Consider the following 16,023-nt stretch of genomic DNA (forward strand, 5'->3'; position numbering starts at 1 on the left):
GGGAGGCAGAGCTGATGACAAAGCTGGTGACAGACTACACCCACATGTCAGCATGTCACAAAGACAGAGGTTATCTGTGGATGTCACCTGGTGCTACCGTGCCCTGTGTCTGGCTGTCTCAGACTGATGGCCTGACTCTTTCACATTGGAAATTTGCCAGTGTATATTAAAGCGGTGGGGTGGAGAAAATGGCCATGTCCTGTTCCCACTCTCATATGCATCAAGTGATGTGGGCTTTGGCTGGGATTCAACTCAACTGTCTGTTCCCACTCATGTCGTGAGTCTTCAGATGATTGACTGGCCATCCAAATGGATCAAGAAGACGTAGGCTACCTAACATTGTACATACTGTACACACACACACTCGGCTCAGGAACATATATGATTTATCTTCCTCCCAAAAAGAAATATAAAAGAATATCCGACCAGCTCCAGATACTGTCAAACCTAGGGACAAAGGTTTGGATATGCAGTACATGAAAATGAAATGAATAACAGTGTGGTGCTCTGGGCTGGGGAGGTGGAGCTGTACGGGCCAACCCATGTACCCCACTCTCCCTCCCCTGCACATTGGAATTCCTTGCACATCCCTAGGCGCTTACTCATGCCTCCTCAGACAACCTGCCGTTCCCCTCTCCATGTTTTATGGATGGGCTTTCCTCCCGGCACACCGATTAAGGGACAATCAAGTGTCCCACGGATCCCAGTCTCTGGAGGAAGGGCCGGCTATAGGTTCCATTAACATGTCTGGATCCTGTCGGAGCTGGGACACGTGACTCCTCCCCAGACCACGGACACAGAGGGCTGGGTGAAATTAAGCCCAGTGGCTTGCGAAAGTATTCACCCCCGTTTGCATTTTCCTTGTTTTGTTGCCTTACAACCTGGAATTAAAATACATTTTTGGGGGGTTTGTATCGTTTGATTTACACAACATGCCTACCACTTTAAATATGCAAAATATTTTTTTTTTATTGTGAAAAAAAAAACAAGAAATAACACAAAACTTTACTTGAGCGTGCATAACTATTCACCCCCTACTTTGTAGAGCCATCGTTTGCAGCAATTACAGCCGCAAGTCTCTTGGGGTATGTCTCTATAAGCTTGGCACATATAGCCACTGTGATTTCTGCCGATTCTTCAAGGCAAAACTGCTCCAGCTCCTTCAAGTTGGATGGGTTCCTCTGGTGTACAGCAATCTTTAAGTCATACCACAGATTCTCAATTGGATTGAGGTCTGGGCTTTGACTAGGCCATTCCAAGACATTTAAATCTTTCCCCTTAAACCACTTGGGTGTTGCTTTAGCAGTATGCTTAGGGTCATTGTCCTGTTGGAAGGTGAACCTCCGACCCAGGCTCAAATCTCGAAGACTAAAACAGGTTTCCCTTCAGAATTTCCCTATATTTAGTGCCATCCATCATTCCTTCAATTCTGACCAGTTTCCTAGTCCCTGCCGATGGAAAAACATCCCCACAGCATGATGCTGCTACCACCATGCTTCACTGTGGGGATGTGGATCCTCGGGGTGATGAGGATCCTCGGGGTAATGATGTGTTGGGTTTGCACCAGACATGGCCAAAAAGCTCAATTTTAGTCTCATCTTATCAGAGTACCTTGTTCCATATGTTTGGGGAGTCTCCCACATGCCTTTTTTGCAAACACCAAACATGTTTGCTTATTTTTTTTCCTTTAAGCAATGGCTTTTTTTCTGGTCACGCTTCTGTAAAGCCCAGCTCTGTGGAGTGTACGGCTTAAATTGGTCCCATGGACACACTCCAATCTCCGCTGTGGAGCTTTGCAGCTCCTTCTGGGTTATCTTTGGTCTCTTTGTTGCCTCTCTGATTAATGCCTTCCTTGCCTGGTCTGTGAGTTTTGGTGGGCGACCCTCTCTTGGCAGGTTTGTTGTGTTGCCATATTCTTTCAAAAAATGTTATGAATTTAATGGTGCTCCGTGGGCTGTTCAAAGTGTTTAATTTTTTTATAACCCAACCCCGATCTGTACTTGCTTGGTGGTGCCCCTTGCTTAGTGGTGTTGGGGCCTTTCAGAACATGCGTGTATATATACACTGAGATCATGTGACAGATCATGTGACACTTAATTAGATTGCACACAGGTGGGATTTATTTAACTATGACTTCTGAAGGTAATTGGTTCCACCAGATCTTATTTAGGGGCTTCATAGCAAAGGGGATGAATACATATGCATGCACCACTTGTACTTTTTAGATTTTAAATTTGTAGATTTTTTTTTAAACAAGTAATTTTCTTCATTTCACTTCACCAATTTGGGCTATTTTGTGTATGTCCATTACATTAAGTCCAAATAAAAATCCATTTAAATTACAGGTTGTAATGCAACAAAATAGGAAAAAACGCCAAGGGGGATGAATACTTTTGAAAGGCACTGTACACTCAAAAGAGAGAAACTAATACTTCATGGATATGGGGTGGATTGGTATAGGTTCTGGATGGATATGGTAGGTTGATGTATGGAGTTCCACCTATAGGAGACAATAGCCTATCCCTTCTCATGCAGCTATTCAATGAGACCCAGTGTGCTGTGCTCATATTCAGAGGGCGTGTACACATGCTGTGTGAGTGAATATAATGGACAGCCTCTGTAAACAGTCTAATGAGTGTGAAGCTACATGTTTACGCTGTCAATGAGCAGCGGATTAGCGTGATAGGAAAAACACACCACCAGATCAAATGGCCTCGATCAGTGTGGGAGGGGAAAGCGGGGGGAGCCATGTTCCTGCACACACAGACACCTCTCTACAGAAGCATACACACCTGCAGGAACGTACCGGAACGCATACCTACACAGACAAAAGATCCCAGACACTGATTGAACAGAGCATCTCCTCCTACCAAGCTTCTAATCCAATCATGTCTCGTAGCCTGAGGTCAGAGGGAACTACACAGGCTAGCTGAGAGAAAACGAGCAGGAACTCAGTGGTGAGAGGAAAGAGAGAGAGAAATACAGTTTTGAGCGAGTAAAGGTAGAAGTAGCTAGCTAGAGGATCGCTAATGGAATCAACTATGGAAAACTTTTCATTCTCCTCATCTCTTGACAGCGAAGAACTGCACAGTATGACAACCAAACAAAAGCCAACATATGTTCTGCCATCTTTCTCCTTTCCTTCTCCCTCAGTCTCCCCCTGCTCAAATCATAATTGTCTGTGACAGGCACACAAAAGCAGACGTTTGTGGGGGAAAATGTGAAAGCCGTGCTGACTGTTATCTTCTCTGCAAGACTCTCATTAGTCTCGGAGTGGCTATGAACCCATTTTCTCTATTGTTGTCCTGCCACTTATGAGTGTGTGCTGTCGATCTCCTGGATGAGGGGGGTGGTTACTGGGGAGAGTGGTTCTGAAACTAAGAGATGGGGGTGATGCAGGTATTGGCTGTGTCACTCAGCAGCTCTTCTAAAGGACCCCTGGTGTTTTCAACATCCTGACACTCAAAATGGCAGCCTGTGAAGGACGAAGGCAGGGCTAGTTCAGTTGAAGGATGGAGTAGGATTTGAGGTCTCTTGTCAGGTTTCAATGGAGGAGTACTGTACCTCAGGTTCCCCGGGCTTAGAAAGGTAGATGGCACTCCTGTGGCATGCATCGTCCAGACACACTGGAAGAAGGTGGTCCTGGAACCCATCTCCATCTGGAAGAAAAAAGAGAAAGACACGAATAAAACAAAGAGCAACAAAAAGCAGGATGATGGGAAAAACTGAAATGAACAGAGACAGAACAACAGAGGGAGGAGTAAAAACATTTCATCAGAGCATTGAGGAAAGAGAGAGAGAGACAGGTAGGTAGGGAGGGAGAGAGATGAGAGATGGGAGTGAGGTAAAAGGTGAATGATAGAGACTAAAACAGTTTCACAAATCGGAGCGAGCTTGTCAGTCTTTTCTGTGTTATCATCCACTGATGTTTACTGTCAGACTAGTAGGATGGCACTGGCTTCCACTGATGAAGCACATTATTATTCCGACAGAGAGTGGGAGAAGGAAAAGACACAGAGAGAGGGAGAGATAGGAGGAGGAGAAGAAAGAGAGAGGGAAACTGCAGTGCCTGGTGAAGCTCTGATGCAGGGTGACAACCCCATTGGCATTCATAGGATACAACACAGGACCAATAACAATGTAAATCAGAGGCCGGGCCTGCAGAGAAACCCAGAGATTACACACTCTCCACACTTCCTGTATTCCCCTGGCCCAGGGAACCAGCCTGCAGCCAGACACATTACAACACCCCAGTCTGTAATCTGATCTGGACCCTGTCATGCAACCAGACTTAGGAAGGAGGCTCTCTCTGTGTGTCAATGTAAAAAGTTGAACACATTTTATTTGTGTGTGTGTGTGTGTGTGTGTGTTGGTGCGCGCCGATTAAAGAGAAAACAATGTACAAGGCGTTATCCTTGAGGACGACCATTAAGTATTTCAGACTTCCTCACGACAATGCAAAAGCTAAGAATAATGTGTGTCACTAGTTTGCCTCTCCAACACTGCTCTCAGAAAAAAAAAGCAGAGAAGATGAAGTGTACCTCGACAACGTCAGAGAAATATCACACCAGAGATGAACAAAATAATAAATACTGCCTGGGAGAGAGGGGGGGGGACCAGCACAAATACCCCATTCATATTTCAAAAGCATTGCCTGAGAAGACTCTGCACATGGACCCCTGTAGTTCTACCACAGAGCTGTCACTGTTAAGACACTAACGGAGGAGAGGAAATCCTCCGCGAAGCGCTCGGGTAAAAAAAAAGAAAAAAAAAGTTGTCACCTCAGAAGTACGCTCGTACATGAGCTACCTCCGCTCGGAGAAAAAAACAGAACACAAATCGCCACGTCATCGACGTAATTCCTCTACCTGCATTAGCAGTCAACTCCTCCGGTGGTCCTTAGCTGTGCAGTCTCCATCAATGACTTACGCATCGGGCGCTGTCGCTTTGAGAAATGCATTTACGGTTACGATAAGGCGGACGGGAATGTTTTGTCTGGCGTATGTTGTGCACGCATTAAGACTACGGTGGCGTGGCTACAGTGTGACGGAAGCGCTGCACCAGCGGATGCAGCCGTTAAACTGTGGTTTACGTCAGACATTCTCGTGGAGTCATTCTAATGCGTGTGTCAAACTCATTCCACGGAGGGCAGAGCGTCTGCGGGTTTTCCCTCAGAATTAAGGTCAATCATTAGTTAGGAACTCCCTTCACCTGGTTGTCTAGGTCTTAACTGAAAGGAGAACAAAAAAAAACTAAAACCTGTAGGCCCTCCATGGAATGAGTTTGACACGCCTGACTAAAGAGTATTTGGAAGAAAGGCTAACCTTAGTCGGTAACACTGAAAAATCACACAATGAATGTAAAATGGAAACAGCCCATCATTACATTATCACCATTTGAAAGCGTCTAGATTCATTTTATGGATGAATTGTTGATGTAGTGAGTAAGGCGATAGAGATGGTGTGTGTTGGAGAAGAGGTTTAGGAGGAAGGTCTCTCCTGTATCCGCCATCTATCACTGAGGTGTATGTGGAAATTGAAAGCTTGGAGTGTGATCAGAATAACTCCCACTCCGATATCAAGCAGACGTGTCACGCTCTTCGCTTTCCTATCTGCCTCTCTCTATTCCTCCCTCTCCCAGCTCCATCTCTCTATTCCTCCAGCTCCCTCTCTATTCCTCCCTCTCCCAGCTCCCTCCCTATTCCTCCCTCTCCCAGATCCATCTCCCTATTCCTCCCTCTCCCAGATCCATCTCCCAGATCCATCTCCCTATTCCTCCCTCTCCCAGATCCATCTCCCTATTCCAGCTCCATCTCTATTCCTCCCTCTCCCAGCTCCATCTCCCCCTGTCTGTGTTCTATCTGCACACATCCAGCTTTTCTGTGCTGCTTTTTCCTTTTTATTTCTCGCACATTGAAATCATTTGAGTCTTTGAAGCGCCCAGTCTCCTTCTCGTTCATTCCTCTCCCGGAGGTCATATCCCCCCCCCCCCATCTTCACAGAACAGGTGCTCTGAATCCAATATTTGTCTTTTAATTAGATGCTGATATTCAAAATCGGCACCAAAAGCTCTGTCGACTCCGGGAACAAAAGTGAAATCAAGGATAACGTGCTTTGAAGATCAGTGGAATTAAGCTCTTTAAACCCGTTGCAGGTGTTACAGGCGTGTGCTGGCTTGTGCCCCAGTTCTCCTGCCTGCCTGGCATGATGCAGTGACAAGGGCCAAGAGAAAGCAAGCGCAGAAAAATATGGAAAATATAATGAATTCCGAGGGGTTAATAGAAAGCAACGAGAGGGCAACACGGAGTAATTGGGAGCTCCATCAGAGCCAAACATTCAACACTCATTGAGTTTCATACTATGAATGGTCAGTCCGTCTTCATAATTCCGTCATCCTTTTTCCATTTAAACGGCATCACCTACGCATGTGCACAGCTGACCAAAACAGTGACGTGTCACAAACAAAACGGGGGCAAAAGCATTTCCGCGTTCCTCCGATTCACGTCGGTCCTGATTAACCTCCAGAGCCTTGAATGTGTAACAGCGTTGACAAGATATATCCCTCTGAATCTTTAAGGGAAGTCTTTGAGCATCTTCCTCTTAACCTTCCCTAACCATGGTAACAGCTTGAAGTGACATTTCCATAGTGATAAAGTGAAAAGATGATTAAAGAAGAAGAAGAAGTTTGCTCAGATAAGCTTGACATTTGAACAAAAAGGCCAAGTCCGTCAGAAATAAAGAATTAAATAGACACAGAAAACCACATAGGTAATTTCCCTTGGTATTTCCCTGGGCTCAAGAAACATTTGCATTTTTTGGGATGAGGAAATTTGTACTCTAAATATTTTATGACACTCCTGACTGTTAAAATATTGATCTTGGCAATGATGTGTATGTATGTATGTATTTGTTTGTTTGTGTGTTTCATCCAGTCAAAATGTAACAAATAGTTCACTTAGCGTGGATATGATGCTTTATGATATGGAATTGATTAGAACCCTGTGGCCCATCTAGAAATCCAATCTGATTTTGGACCTACTTCAACTTTAAGATTACAACTCATCTACTGGGACTGAATTTTTACTTCAACGCCCAAGCCAACAAACTTCTGAACAATGAGTAAAGCTGAGGCATTCTAACAAGATAGGATGTTGGGAAACTCTGTGCTCTCTCTGTCTGGGAAATCCTATTAGATCAGAGCTGTTTGAAAATGTCATCCCGAAAGAGCACAGACAGTTACGTTTAGGGGCCTTTGAAGACAGACACCAACAATTCCTGATACTGCGAAAGAGCAACGATGGAACTGGGAGTTTAAAAGACCGAATGAGAAAACACGGAAAGAGAACTCACTAAAGTCGACAAAAGAAGACTGGCCAACTTTCTTGACATTTTCTGGTACACTTCCGGGCTGGGTTTTGGTGAAGTTCCCATCCTGAAAAAAAAAGGAACATTCAAATTAAAATGTAGATACAGTTGGCTACTGTACATTTAAAAACTGAATGATGGACAGAGTGAAAGGACAAATGGCATGGTACTTTGACCGTCCATTAGTAAGGGGCTGCTTTAATTGTGTGAGCAGGCAGAGTGGGTGACGGGACTCGGGTGACAGGGGACACGGGGGTGACAGTGGAACAGTAGCAAAGCAAATAACATAGCTGTGCTTTAAGATTCAAGCTGGAATAGTCTCTCTTTACAAAAGGTTTCGCTTTACTGTATATGAATATGGCAGGAGTATCAGCGTGTGTGTGTGTGTGTCCTCGCTAGACTCTGGGCTCTTGGGGGACTGGTGTCCAGTGACCCACGTAGTGGCATTCATTAAACACAGAGCTCTCAGCAGACCCTGACACAAGGCCCCAGGAGAGCAGGAACACTCCTGTTACCATGTCGAAGACCCTCTGGCCTTTACACTCCAGCCAGAGGGAACACGCTGCACCCAAAAAAGCATGCAGCGAGCTACATATAGAAACACACTAGCAGGCTGGGATACACACGGCAGTCGTAGGTTCTGCCGGCTTCTTGCAAACCAAACATATGGACCCTTAGAATGTGAGGTCCCGAAAAGATAACGTCAAATACTGTTTCTCAAACAGGAGTTGCTTTAGTTTTGATACCATAACGTGAACGCAGCAGGACTTCCCTCCCTGCTCCGTGACTCTACACGATGTGGCATAATGAATTGTGTATTTGGTACAAAAACAGAAAAGGGGGAGATATTGGGGGGGGGGCTGTAAAACTCTTTCCGCTCTCCTTATCTCCTTCTCCCTTCTGGAGCAGCAGATGAGAACCCGGCCCGGTAGGAAAGAGGAGTCCTACCGAGCAAACCCATTACTGATTTATGGCATGTGGGAATATTTTCAGAGAGAAGAGAGTAAAAACAAAAAAACATGCAATTTTTTCACCATTCTTTCTTTCTGCTTGTGCTTATTTATTACCTGGCATTCAGACAAAAAGTAGGCAGCTTTTCAGACTGAGCGAGCATGTGAGTGTCTTCCGCCTGCCCATCCATCACGCATCTCTCTCACTCTCTCCGTCAGTCAGTACCTACCTACCGAGCAGCTACGGCATGGCAGGACGCATCGCTCCGCAGTGTGGCTCTGCTGATTTGGGTCTGTGTTATGTTACACGGTGATCATCTGATTGAGTCACGTTTACACACTGCATGTGGCGTGTCTCTCATGCAACAACACGCTTTTTGAATCCACTTTACTGCGACTACTGAGAACTTATCAAACAGCTAATGCATTCCCTGCATGATTGTTTAGCAGGAACGGCTCCTTCAGCTGGTGAATTGACAGATCATATCAGGTATTAAAGTAAAGGGGTTGCCCGTGGCTTGGTATTAGCCAATGAAAAGCATCCCCTCTGCCTTTCCATTCTCCACAAACAAAAGGCTGTTCTTGCGTAATCAGAGAGAAGAGAAGAAGGACGCCCGGGGAGTCTTCGGAAAGAAAGTCATTAAAATGAAGTGTTGAAATGGGCGAAAGCACTGGCCTGTTACCTGCAGCTGTTAAACGAAAGACAGCCCAGTAAAGGCAGCAGCCAGGAATCACTGGGGTCTTACACAGAGGAAACCAGGAAATGAGTCTCTGGTGTGTGTCTGTCACAGGGTGTGTGTGTGTGTGTGCGCGCGTGTGCTGCGTCTGTGAATTAAATCATGGACACACTTCAATAACTCTGTTGCCACCAATCACTGGTGCATTCCACCATCAACCCCAAAAGCAAACCCTGTGTCCTCCCAAAATACGTTCTAGAAACAAAAAGAACACCACCAACAGGAACGGGTAAACCGGCTGGATGAAGGATTTGGTGAACACACCTCTGCTTTTAATCACCTAACCCAATTATCCCTTGCTGGACTGTCTGTCTTTGGCTGATGCACTGTTCAGTGTCCCTACAGGCTGAGGTAAAGCAGCACGGCCCGGGGAACACAGGGGAGATTACCTCCATAAAAATAGATTATTAAAGCACTGTCAGAAAGGTCCCCTCCAGCTCAAAGACAGACCAGTTGCAGCACTGGAGAGGTCAAACTCAGCAGGAGGTGAACAGGGTCCATCTACAATACTGCACCAAAGAAACTCTTTCTCCCCTATCCCACCATTTTCATCCATTTTGCCCTCCTTCCTATCCCTCCCTCAGTCACAATTTCCATATCCCTGCAAACTCAACCCTTCCCTCCTCCTCTCTTCTTCTTCTTCACAAAAGGCGGGTGCCCTGCCTGTGCTTCGTGAGCCTCTGCATCCTGAATTTTAAATACCCTAAAAAACCTGAACTGACTGTACCAATGCACTTGCAGAATGTAAACTACCACATCAGTGGAAGCGCTGAATAAAATCTACCAAAAAGAAAGTCTCTCTGAAATGACTGTGAGAGAAACAACGACATTTACATGTTTGTCGTTTAGCAGATGCTCTTATCCAAGCAATATCCAAGCAATTTACAGCAGCAATGTTGTATTATGTGCCTTGCTCAAAGGCACGTCGGCAGATTTTTCACCTCGTCTGCTTGGGGATTCGAACCACCTTTTGGTTACTGGCCCAATGCTCTTAACCACTAGGCTTCCTGCTGCCCCAACTAAACTCTACCCATGTTTTCACTGACTGTAGATTGTCATTGTACACCGAGTCAACATAAAAGAGAAATGTGATTTTGTCGTACCTTATTAATCCACGTCTCGAAGCCCAGACCATTGCCAACTTGGGTTGTGAGGAACAAATCTGAAAATATGAGAGAAAGTATGTTATTATTCACTGGAAGCCATTCCTCCAGTAGAACCAAAGAAAACCAGAGACAAATGGAACCATCTGAGGCCTACAGTTACTTTCGCAGAGGTGTAAAATAGAGAACAGAAGCTAAACAGTATAGAAACAGAAGCTAGAAGAAGAAGTTGATTTTGCTTGTGGATGATGGGAGCAGGAGCCTATCTCCTGTTTCTGTAGAGTGAGTCAGCTTGATGTGCAAGTACACCCCCTGGACAGGATGCTAGTCTATCGCAGGGCCTTACCTATAATATATCGCATTAATTCTGAGTGCCAAGCAGAGATGGATCGGGTGCCATTTTTACAGTATGTGGTATGACTCAGCCGGGTATCTAACTCTCAAACTTCCAACCTCAGGGCGGACACAAACTAACCACAAGGCCACTGAATTAGTAGGTTTGTTCATCATATTCATCACATCTCCTGCATTGTACTGTCCAATTGCATTTGCAATTAAACCTCTCAACGCGTCTTCTAACATTACCAGGGTGGCAGAAAAAAAAATGCCCGTAGGTTCCAATGTGTCTTCTCCCTATAGAAATATGCTTGTCATAATAAGTGAAAAGCACTTATGTTCTGTGCACTGTAAAAGACAGCATGATAATTCGGATGGTGTCTTCCAATTCCATTGAGATATTAAACAGATTTTTGGAGTAGAGTGCTGCCCTTTTCTCTTAAGTCAACATTCCTATTCCACTCGTGCAGTGTCTGCTTCATACCGCCCATGGAAATCCAACATCCAACTGTGATAAGCCTAAGTGTGGCAAAATGGAAGGCACACAAAGAAAACTCCACACACCACATGGGCCTTTAAAAATCGGCCATCATGCAGGCAGATGCCCTTTTCACGGAAGGGAGCGATAATCTCATCCACAGAGAGGCTGCTTTGATCAATAGTCCCACTGTGGGTAGCAGATACAGAAGGGAGTGGGGTGGAGAGGTTATCCATACAGATAGAGACCTTTGGAGACAGGCACTACTATACATTTCACAGTGTGCTGCTGAGGGAACCACAGAGTTTAGCTGCATTCTCCCTTTCCATGAGTCTCTCTCTCTCGCACTCCCTCTGTGATCTTCAGACGTGTGGCCCATGTGGAGTGTGTAGCCCCCTGCAGTCTGCTGATGAGGAGTAAACAGGTTCATTAAATCAGGCTGTAAGGAAGCTCTCCCCAGCTAGCGGTGGGTATCTGCCTGTCTGATTAGAGGGGGCATGGACGAGGCAGGGGAGCTCTCCACATCACTGAGAAATCCTGTAAACACTTACAGCCTCCCACGGGACACTCCTCCTCTCCTCGTCATCCTCCTCCTCTCCCTGGTTCACAGTAACGACATACTTCAGTGGCTCTATAAGGACCTCTGCCCAGTAAAATAAAAACGGCTGTATAAAACTTCTTCCGTCACTTGGTTTTACACAGTTCTACGTGTATAACACTTTTTAATTTATTTATTTACTATTATTTTTTATTTTTTTACAAATGGCACCGCTACTTGAGCAAGAGAGATATCAGGAAAACCCAATAGTAGTCAATATAACACAATATAAATGGGATGTGCTCCCACCCATCCAGGACATCTACTAGAAACAGTGGCAGAGGGAAGGCCCGCGGCATGATCAAAAACCCCACACACCCCCCAGCCACGAGCTGTTCATTCCCTTACCGTCGGGAAGATGGTGTCGGAACATGAGGTCTGATACCAACAGGCTCAGAGACAGTTTCTATCAACAAGCCATCAGACTGCTGAACACTTGAACTGGTCTGCCCACCTGCTCTGATTCTCCCCATCTTAGCACACCCACACATCAGAACTGCTGCTATCAGACTTTTACAATTGCTAAATATTGCAAAATTGAAAACACTTTCCCTCCAATCCCCCCCCTTCCCCACTTGTTAATATTGGACTATAAATTGTGCCTTCCTGTATTATACTAATATCATGACATGATTCGATCAATTACATTACGCATGGAAAAGTACTGATGAACATAAAAATAAATGTCATGGTGAAATGATCCAATGTATTTATAATCGAAGTGACTGTGTTATGACAGTTGTGAAAGCTTGGGTTAATTCAAAGTCTGTGAAGACGGCAGTAATTACTCTCCTCCTCTACACAGTGATAATGAGAGTGAACTATGTGGCTTGTCTTCACCTTTCTCATGCCATGTATGAATAATAGTCCTATTACCTATTCATTACTTCTCCATAGACAGACAGGTTGCCCCCTTCAACGTATCAATGTTCCGGCTTACACAAGCTTTCACAAGTGGCTAGTTTGCATCAACTACCTTCACTAAAATCACTGCTTTATACCGGCAAACTTTGGTCGGATCGCAACGTTCTAGCACGCCTCGTGATTTGTTGGGAGAGTTGTCTGTCTGAGGCTCCGCCCCTGAATGACATTTTTTTTTCCTTTTCGAAGTTACCAAGAGAGTCCGTCATTCATCCCAGACCCTAGTCACTGCTGTTGCCTAGGGCCAGAGTTCCCGACAATAATTCATTTGGGAAAGCCATTCATCATGACTTTAAATACAAAACAAATTACAAAAGGTGCAGAAACTTGCAGGATGATATACACAGTACAGGCAATTGGATCGACTTCGAAACAGACTTGTGCATATTCAACCCGTGACTCCAATGAATGCATAATTCAGGTGCGTAAAGGCTCTGGGCTCTAAGTGATATGTCATGTCACAGTCTAGATGCAGGATTGCAACCACAAAGCTAATTAAAGAAAGTCTTAATTATTAAAAGGTGCACTATGCAGAAATCGCTCCGCCATTTCCTAGTTGCTAAAATTGGAATAAGTTACATATTGCAGCTTTAAAATAGAAAATATATTGTTTTATTACACCAAGACTTCCAAGCTGTGGCATTGAAGTACAAAATAAATCAGGTGCATCTGCGGATGAAAACCTACGAAGCAGCAAATCCCAACAGTGATTTCTAATATCTTAATTGCAAAGTGTTCATCCTTAATCAGTTGATTGTTTCTCCCACCTCCTCTCTTGGATTAGGGGTGATTATGTTTGTTTCAGTTAATATTCTCCTCGTAAGAATAGAATAATCTAAGAAAACACACAAGGCCATAAATATGTTCACAGATGAGGTAGGCTAATTGTTACTTGCAGGATAAGCATTGTCAGATTTGAGCCCGCCATTACAGATCCAGAGAGTGGGTATCAGTTTACCTCTCCTTTTCATGGAGCCTGATGTAGCCCATTCAATCAGCTCAAATCAAGTCTTACTTCAGTCTTACTGCCTCCTTAATTGCACGGCGAAAGCCTCTGTCCTCTTCTCTGTGGTTGGTTGTTTGTTTTTCAAGGCCTGCTTGGCATGCTACCTCTCCATTATGGCATGCATATTTCAAAGAACTCCAGGATTAATATATTAACGAGCACATTTTAGATTATACCTTTAGGGGAAACCTGCCATAAAAAGTACATCCAAAGAGAGCTATTAAAGAAAATATTATTCTATTCATGCCCCGACAGACTTCACACATACAGGTCTACATAGACATGGCTATGCAGCAGCTAAACATGACATGGTATGGGAATTACTTGATTGAATAGTGTCTATGGAATTGACAATTAATCATGAAATGACTATGCAAGCGGATTTGGAGAAAGGCGCAAAGCATGATCCCAAACATAGTTACATAACATACATTTACAAAAAAAACAGATATTTATCCATCTGGCTTGCTGTGTTACACACATATTATCTATCTAATATGGATTACAATGAGAAACATAAAAAAGCAAAAGGGAGGGGACCTCTTGTTTGAGAAGTGGAAACATTCCGCAGTTTTGTTAGCAATATTCAATGAAGTCTAATGAGAGTGTTTAATCGAGAGCACTGTGTGGAGTTCCATCCCCCACATCCATAATCTCAGTGCTGGGAATACCAGGCAATACGATGGGTTTGAATGCTCTTCCTCGTGCTCTGCTTTGGAGCAGGACACATGTTGGGAGACAGGGAGTCCCACAGAAAGGGAATAGGGGGCTCAAGGGAAAAGGAGGCAACTCTGGAGAATTCCGTCTTCTTCTCCAACACTCTATACTGACCTTCCCTGTTGCCCATCTTTCTGAGCGGAGGAAGGAGACAACAAAGCGACGAGTTCATTTCTCTGATACAGAGAGGTGGCGTACATTTCGGCAACTACGGCAGGCAAACAGCATGAGAAGAAGAGTCGGCTGTAGACGGTCTTGAGAAGGTGAGGGGAGAATCTAAAGCAAAGCAAATCAATGTTGTTGGCTTCTATATGTTGGGTATACAGATGACTCCGTAAAATTATCTCCAGATCCAATCTAGAAGGAATATAGCGTCTATCTAAATCGATCCTCAATTTGACCTATTTTCAAAGAAAATACTAGCCCTGTGTGTGTAATTGGAGAGGAATGCTTTGAGTTATTCATAACCTCTCAATCAGATTTGATTGGGGGGATTGAAAGCAATTTAAGGCATCGGGGCAGCAGGTAGCCAAGTGGTTAGAGCGTTGGGCCAGTAACCGAAAGGTTGCTGGATCGAGTCTCCGAGCTGATAAGTTAAACATCTGTCGTTCTGCCCCTGAACAAGGCAGTTCACCCACTGTTCCCCGGTAAGCCGTCATTATAAATAATAATTTGCTCTCATCTGACTTGCCTAGTTAAATAAAGGTTAAAAAAATGTATCTGCTGATGGTTTGACTAGCCCTCAATTCCATTATACAATTCCATTATACAGAATGGGAGCAGGGATGAAGCGCCACAATATCCCTGCATCACAATACCTTGTAAATAAACAGAGCCACCGTTCTGATCTCTACCCAGGTGGAAGTGGGGCTTTGACACAGTGTATAATAGAGCGGGGTATTCTCTCACTCCCCAACCACCTGCATCGATTTCCCTTTCTCTCACACTTCTTTTCTGCCTGACATCATTTCATTATTGCTGGGTAAATCCTAGACGGGAACCTTCAGCTAAGGATTGAGGATAACAGGTAAGGATAGTTCAATAGCTTGAGCTGGAAGACGGAAGCAAACCCATAAATAGACTCACTGTGAGTCGAGGTGGCTGTTATTGGGTTTTTATGTCAGTCGCAGGCCGTCTGCCACTGCAGTTTGCAGTCTTTGGCATGATAGAGATGCAAGAGTAAGGTAGCGTGAGAATATTTCTTGCTAAATACTAATCAATGGAATTCCAGATTAACCTCATAATAAATTACCCCAGAGTTTTCAGGGTATTGCGGTGTCTGATTGCAAAGAAAATTCTCCTCAAATTGATTCTCTGAATCTATTAATGTTACATCCAGAGTTGGGGAAAAAGTTATGTTCATGCTGAAAGTTAAAGACCAGTAGTGCTGAGCGATTAACCAAAATGTGGGTTATTATTTTCTCAGTTTTAACATTGACTGAGGTCAGTTCAATTATTTGAATTCCATTTTAAAATTTAAATTTCTATTATGTGTGCTCGATGTGCAGTTTCTGTAGAGATAAATCAGATCAAGACTGAATTGTGGCACGTAGTAGGGAGTTTAGTTTCCAACAGGCCCATATTCGACATAGTTCAGCGCAGAAAACGTGGTACAATGACCATAAATCAATTGCGTGACCGCTTAAAACTTGTCCGGTCTGTGTGGAGCAGACATGGAGACAAAGAAGAGAGACATGCGATCGAGAGGGATAGAAAGCAGTTGCTTTGTGAGGTTGAAAATACATCATCTAAGTCAGGGGTGTCAAACTCATTCCATGGAGAGCTGAATGTCTGCGGCGTTTCGTTTTTTTAA

The 16,023-nt window shown here is 44.3% G+C and overlaps 1 protein-coding gene across 2 annotated transcripts in view; it reads right to left on the reverse strand.

Moving 5' to 3' along the window:
* Window positions 1-16,023, reverse strand: part of LOC135504927 (T-cell immunomodulatory protein-like) — a 139,724-nt gene that overhangs the window by 109,280 nt on the left and 14,421 nt on the right. For both annotated transcript variants that reach the window (XM_064923877.1, XM_064923868.1), the window contains exons 7-9: window positions 10,155-10,213; window positions 7,350-7,431; window positions 3,565-3,659 (exon numbers count right to left, since the gene is read on the reverse strand). In XM_064923877.1, coding sequence (XP_064779949.1) covers window positions 3,565-3,659; window positions 7,350-7,431; window positions 10,155-10,213 — 236 coding nt within the window. The remainder of the gene's footprint in view (window positions 1-3,564; window positions 3,660-7,349; window positions 7,432-10,154; window positions 10,214-16,023) is intronic.

This window comes from Oncorhynchus masou, chromosome 2 (assembly GCF_036934945.1).
Source record: "Oncorhynchus masou masou isolate Uvic2021 chromosome 2, UVic_Omas_1.1, whole genome shotgun sequence".
NCBI lineage: Eukaryota > Metazoa > Chordata > Actinopteri > Salmoniformes > Salmonidae > Oncorhynchus > Oncorhynchus masou.